At 48.4% G+C, this 6792-nt stretch overlaps 1 protein-coding gene across 1 annotated transcript in view; it reads right to left on the bottom strand.

The window, feature by feature from the left end:
- The window catches only part of c5 (complement component 5), a 25491-nt gene that overhangs the window by 7465 nt on the left and 11234 nt on the right, over positions 1-6792 (bottom strand). The window contains exons 20-28 of the mRNA XM_023424610.2: positions 6009-6148; positions 5672-5905; positions 4921-4981; positions 4744-4833; positions 3888-4100; positions 3683-3758; positions 1698-1857; positions 1042-1143; positions 589-757 (exon numbers count right to left, since the gene is read on the bottom strand). Of these exons, the coding sequence (XP_023280378.2) occupies positions 589-757; positions 1042-1143; positions 1698-1857; positions 3683-3758; positions 3888-4100; positions 4744-4833; positions 4921-4981; positions 5672-5905; positions 6009-6148 (1245 nt within the window). The remainder of the gene's footprint in view (positions 1-588; positions 758-1041; positions 1144-1697; positions 1858-3682; positions 3759-3887; positions 4101-4743; positions 4834-4920; positions 4982-5671; positions 5906-6008; positions 6149-6792) is intronic.

A 6792-nucleotide genomic window follows, 5' to 3' on the forward strand; every position in this document is an offset into this window, starting at 1 on the left:
AGACACACACACACGCGCGCACGCACACACGCACGCACGCACGCACGCACACACACACACGCAGACACACACACACAGAGTTGTGCCGACTTACTATAACCTTATCCATAACTACTACTTACCTTGTTCCCACAGCATAAGTAATATGACACACACTCACACACTCATTCATACACACACTCACACACACATACACACACACACACACACACACACACACACAGGACCAACACTGACTGCTGGTCATGACTATTTACAGCATGAAATGGTCACTTAGTGGTGTAAGTACAGTCCTTACTGTATCTGATATCATGCAGTAGCCTGTGCAAAGGCATGTACAGCACGCACACACACACACACACACACACGCAGACACACACACACACACACGCAGACACACACACACGCACATGCACACACACGCAGACACACACACACACACACACACGCACACAGAGTTGTGCTGACTTACTATAACCTTATCCATAACTACTACTTACCTTGTTCCCACAGCATAAGTAATATGACACACACTCACACACACATACACACACACACACACACACACACACACACACACACACACACCTTTCTGTCGAACTACTTTCTCCAGGCTGGTGAACAGGGTTCGGGACACTGCGCCCTCGGGGTCGTGGAGGGTCAGAGCGTAGGTTGCCATCGCACGTACATGCACACTCGTGACAGCTGGGGCATGCTGGGAGATGTAGTTTGCTGCATTCCTCATGCTGCCAGTCAACTGAGTGAGAGGAAGCAGGAGAGAGGATGTCATTTGAACACGGGTAGTGTGTTAGAATTCCTATATTGATCAGATGAAAACAGAGAGAGAGAGAACAAAGACAACAAGTGAAATCAGGTGTAAAGTGGCTGAAGTTTCTTCCACATGTGGGAGGGGCTGGGAGCCATGTGCATGTTTGTGCCTGGGGGCCCATTGCATCATGATCCATCCATGCTGGATAAAGGAGGAGGAGAAAGAAGAGAAGAATGACAGGGTGAGGAGGAGGAGGCGGAGTCTGTTATCACCTGGAGATGCAGGTTGGGGTTGTTGATGCGCCCCGCTCCGTGCAGGGCGATCATCACGAAGGACGTCAGATACACCGACTGGTCGAGTCCGCTGTTCCCCGACTGCAGCCAATCAGAAGATCAGGACCACAAGTGTCATGGAAACAGTAATAAAGCATTTCATTAATTAATAATTGATCTATAATAAATAGAATTCCTATCAGCTATTTGATCTGCCTGTTGATTGAGCCTTTGCGCGCCGCTTCGTCGGTACAAACGAGGTAAAACAAAACAAATCATAAATCATAACGTATCGTAACATAAAATAATGTATCATATCATCACGTAACATTTAGGAACGTACGGTATATAGGAACATAACGTAATTTATTGTAACGTTACGATAGTATTATGTAATTTGTTTTATCTTGTTTTTGTAAACCTCTTTTTGATTTTAACTATTTATTGAAGTTTAATATTTTGTTTTTCATATTTCCTCTTTTTATTGCCCATTAAAACATAAAATAACGAATTACTTTAATTTAGTTTATTTACCTATAGATCAATTCAATCATATGTAAACAAATGTATAACTGTTTATCTTTATTCCACATTTAGTTATTAATGAATGAGATGCTTTGTTGTTATGTCAGAGACGGCTGTGGTGTGTTGCTGACCATGATCTTGTTGGCTGTGGTGAGGGATTTCTCCCTGAAGGATCCGTCTGGCTGCTGAGTGTTGTGGATCAGCCAGGTGACAGAGTTCGACAGAGACTGGTGGTCCACTCTGATCACCTGATCCGCCATGATCAAGGCCTGCACCACCCGGGCCGTCATCCTGAGACACAGAGGGGTTTCTGCCAGATCAGCTGTCTGCAACTTTCACTTAGCTTCTTATTCTTTTACAGAGCCAGGCTCTGTACCTGTTGCCCCCTCCCACCAGCAGGTGGGCCTCAGTCTCCATAAACCAGTGAACCCAGTACACTGTAGTCCAGGTTGTCATGCCGACGAGATCACTGTAAACTCCCTAATATCACTGCATCATTTTAACTGTGCAGCTCCTCCCTGTTCCTCCCTGTTCCTCCCTGTTCCTCCCTGTTCCTCCCTGCAGCTCCTCCCTGCAGCTCCTCCCTGTTCCTCCCTGCAGCTCCTCCCAGCAGCTCCTCCCTGCAGCTCCTCCCTGCAGCTCCTCCCTGTTCCTCCCTGCAGCTCCTCCCTGTTCCTCCCTGTTCCTCCCTGCTCCTCCCTGTTCCTCCCTGCAGCTCCTCCCTGTTCCTCCCTGTTCCTCCCTGCAGCTCCTCCCTGTTCCTCCCTGCTGCTCCTCCCTGTTCCTCCCTGCTGCTCCTCCCTGTTCCTCCCTGTTCCTCCCTGTTCCTCCCTGTTCCTCCCTGCTGCTCCTCCCTGTTCCTCCCTGCAGCTCCTCCCTGTTCCTCCCTGCAGCTCCTCCCTGTTCCTCCCTGTTCCTCCCTGCAGCTCCTCTCTGTTCCTCCCTGTTCCTCGCTGTTCCTCCCTGCAGCTCCTCCCTGTTCCTCCCTGCAGCTCCTCCCTGCAGCTCCTCCCTGTTCCTCCCTTTTCCTCCCTGCAGCTCCTCCCTGCAGCTCCTCCCTGTTCCTCCCTGTTCCTCCCTGCAGCTCCTCCCGCCTCCAGAGCTGCAGAGTCTGAACCTGCAGCTGCAACCAGCTACTGCTCCATGATCCTGTTTCACACCTGCAGCTGGACCTGCTCAAATTTACTAGAATTTCTTTTCCTCTGTGCTCTCTCTCTCTCTCTCTCTCTCTCTCTCCCCCTCTCTCTCTCTCTCTCCCTCTTTCTCTCTCTCTCTCTCTCTTTCTCTCTCTCTCTCTCCCTCCCTCTCTCTCTCTTTCTCTCTCTCCCCCTCTCTCTCTCTCTCTCCCTCTCTCTCTCTCTCTCTCTCTCTTTCTCTCTCTCTCTCTCCCTCCCTCTCTCTCTCTCTCTCTCTCCCTCTCTCCCTCTCTCCAACCCACCCGGTCAAGGAAGATGGCTCCGCCCACCCCGAGTCCGAGGTTCCTGCCTCTTAAAGGAAGTCTTTCCTTGCCGCTGTGGCCTAGTGCTGCTCTTGGTGGGAGAGAAGGTCCAGACCTGCTCTGATGTGAACTGGAGCTAAACAAATAAAAACTGACCTGAAAAAAAATGATTCTCACAGTTCTGAGATGAAAGTCAGAATTGTAAAGAAACATAACCCTAATCCTCCGTCCGATCACGACACCTGATACGTGAAGAGACGAGGTGAAAACTTTGTTACGTTTCAGTGTTTATCTGCACAACTGAAGGTGGAGGTGAAACATCTTCAAGTTTCCACAACCAGCTTCTTCTCCTGGATGTTTCTATCTGAGACTTCACAGTTGGCAGGAGACGTTTTATTTTGTATTTTTGTCCAGCTGGATGTTTTCAGGGTTTCTGAACCTTCCCACCTTCCCATCTACCCCCAAATACCTCTTTCCTTCCTGGGCAGAAACAAGGAAAAAAATAAATACCTGCCACTTTATTTATTTATAGAAGTCATCTAACTAAGTCTGCAGTAGTGTATACCATCATGTCATGTCTTGCTATGTTAGCATGTTCTTTGTCTTTATCTTGCTTCACCAAATAAAATATTGATTAAGTAAAAAGAAACAAAAATAAAGATGAAGGTGTGTTCTGACCAGGTGCTGGAGAGCTGATTCGTCCACCTGCCGTAACTGGAGTCTGAACGTCTGAAGGAGCTGATGCTAACCAGACCTAGACACACACACACACACACACACACACACACACACACACACACAGAGACACACACACACACACACAGTAAATAAGACTGAATTAAACCCGTCACGTCTCCTCGCCGTCTCCTCGCCGTCTCCTCACCTTGACTGATCTTGAGTGACAGGCGTGCGGAGTTGCTCAGGACGTCTCCTCCCACGACGCCCCAGCTGCTCGTCGTCTCCAGATACTGATACACGTGGATGAAAAGGAGGAGTTCTTCCAGCTCGCGATCTGCTGAGCCGGTCGGCAGGTCGATGAGCTCTCTGAGGCCGTCAGGGTCGTGTACCACCGACACGACCTCCTCTAGAACTTCCCCTGGTTCATCAACACACACACATGCACATTTAATTATACCAATAACCTTTAGGAGGAGGTGGAGCCTGGCTTTTAACCAAGCATCAGACTGAAACATGACGCATCAACATGAAGAACCAGCAGCTGCAGTTCCTCTAACGACCACTAGAGTCTGGCTCCAACAGTGAGTCAGTCCCCATAGACTCCCATGTTAAAATGTCCAACTTTACAGCAGAAATCAACATGTTTACAACCTGGTACAAAAACTGGTTTCCGCATATCTAATTGTATCGAGTCGTCACATATTATTTCATTTCGTGTCGCGTCATGTCATGTGTTGTCACGTTACGTGATGCCGTATCGTATCGTAACATTTCATTTCACGGCGTATATTCCACCAGCAGCATTTCAAACAGCGGGAGCTGCACAAGTTATCAGACTTAAACATCTTATTGTTTGTTGCACTTTATTCAGCAGCTTGTTCACTGCTGCACAAACAGCAGCTCAACACTAATGTTTCTTCACTTGATCTTCCTCAGCAGACGGAGCTGCCCAGCTGTCACAATCTGTTCTCATTAACATCTGCATACGTTCTGCTTTATGTGAGCGTCACATCCACTCCCTCATGGTCTGTAACTTAGCAACCACAGCATCATCATCTTACCGCTGATAGTCAGCATCCTCTCCACAGCTGTGTTGGGAATGATGTTGGCTGGCAGGTTGTTCTTCAGATGCACCGTTTGCTTCGCTTTACCTGCAACGGCATCAAAACACAGAACTTGAACAGAGTCGTGCCTTGTAGCAGAGCAGCAGCACAGAGCGGAGGGTCACAGCGACGCACCGTAAAGTCCCCGTGGGTCAAGGGTTCCTCCGGAGAACACCTGGTCTCTCACGCCCTCGGGCTGCGAACACAACCAAGGCAGAAGATGACGACAAATAAAAACCAGTTTCATTATATCAACTTGGAAATGTTTTAATGACATTTAATGGCCCAAAACAATTAATTGATTAATCCAGAAAATAGTTGATTTATTAATTGATAATGAAAATGATCATTAATTGTTTCAACTGAATCCCACAATCCTACGTAACATATGGACTATTAAAGTATTTCTATGCCTTTATTTGAGATATGGGGACAGGAAGTGAGGGTAGAGACGGGGGGGTCCTCGGCTCGACTCCGCTGCCTCACTGTATTTCACACCTGTAACCTGTTGACTCTTACCTGTGCTCACTGCGTTTTCCACCTGCACACTTCGGCTTTAATGTCTACGTGCTCACGTTATGTCGTTTGTGTCGTTTCAATCGTGTCGTATCGTTGCGTTTCTTGTCATCTCATGTTTTGTCGTGTTTTATCGCAACGTATCGATTCGTTTGGTGTCGTAACGTTTCAAACAGCAGAAGCTGTATAACACTGAGCAAGGATTTCAGATTCTAACAGCTCTAGTTCTCTTATTGTTTGTTGCACCTTATTCAGCAGCTCGTTAACTTTTGACTTGTAAATCACCAAATCTGTGGTTTTACTGGGGTGGAATATTTGACTACTGAAGTCTTTTATTTTTTCATATCCATCCATCCGTCCATGTACCAACCACCACTCTGAGCTTCTTCCTCAGGATGTCTCCGTCGCCCGTGCGTGTCTTCAGGGTGAAGGTCAGGTTGTGTTCTCCAGGCTCCAGGCCCAGCACTGTGAAGGTCACTTCGCCCGCCCCCCCCTCAGACAGACGGGTCCAGCTGCAGGATGTGGAGCGCAGCCCGTCTTCCCCGGGAGTCGGCTGGGAGTTGAGCAGACAGATCCCCGGTCCGGCCGTCAGCGTCACACAGAACTGAGGAGGACACGACAACCACCTTTAGCACTCCTTGACTACAGCTCCTAGCGGGCTCTGAGCATCATGGGATATGTAGTTGAGTGTGGAGTGTGGTTGGTACCGTGATGGTCTCAGCCTGTTGGTTGTACACTGAGCCCGACAGCTCCACCTGTTCTCCTCTGACCACCTGATAGGGCAGCGGGACGTCCACGCTGAGCGGCTGACTGACCGGCACCTGGACCGGCTCTGCAACACAAATACCTGGAGAACAAACAACAACCACGTCAGTTCCATTAAATACGACTTCATCCACCCGCGTAAGGAAGGCAAAGACATTACGGTCATTTCACCCTGTTTAGTTTTAACTGTAGGCTGCACTGACTGAGCAGCTCCTGCAGCTCTTACAGACCGAGGCTCATATACATGGAACATTTCTGGAACGTGTTTAGGGCCCAGACCATTTAGTGACTTATAGACTCTGTATCTGACTGGGAGCCAGGGAAAGACCTGAGAACTGGAGTAACACTCTGTTCTCTTTAGTCAGAACCAGGAGAGCGCTGTAACAACCGACTCTGGAAGATAGAAAGGCATGAATGAGTCACTCCCTCCACAAAGTCTCGATGTCTCCATCGTAATAATTAACGCAAAATCAACTGCTCCCCGTGAACTCTGTGCTCATTTCATTTCTGTCCTATCACAACTTTTCCTCAAGTTTCCCTCCAGTTGAACCAATCAGACCAGTCCCTGACCAACACCTTGACGGTGTCACCAGACGTGTCACGTTCACCAACAAACGTCACTGTTAAAGACGTGTGAAGACGTTCAGCCATGCTTTACATGAAAGGGTTAAACAGGTGTGTACAACACTGTGGAGGAACCACAGGTGTAGAGCTGCCGAAGCCTCC

Source organism: Seriola lalandi, unplaced genomic scaffold (assembly GCF_002814215.2).
Source record: "Seriola lalandi dorsalis isolate HSWRI2012SDOR001 ecotype SW California unplaced genomic scaffold, Sedor1 jcf7180002054746, whole genome shotgun sequence".
Taxonomy (NCBI): domain Eukaryota; kingdom Metazoa; phylum Chordata; class Actinopteri; order Carangiformes; family Carangidae; genus Seriola; species Seriola lalandi.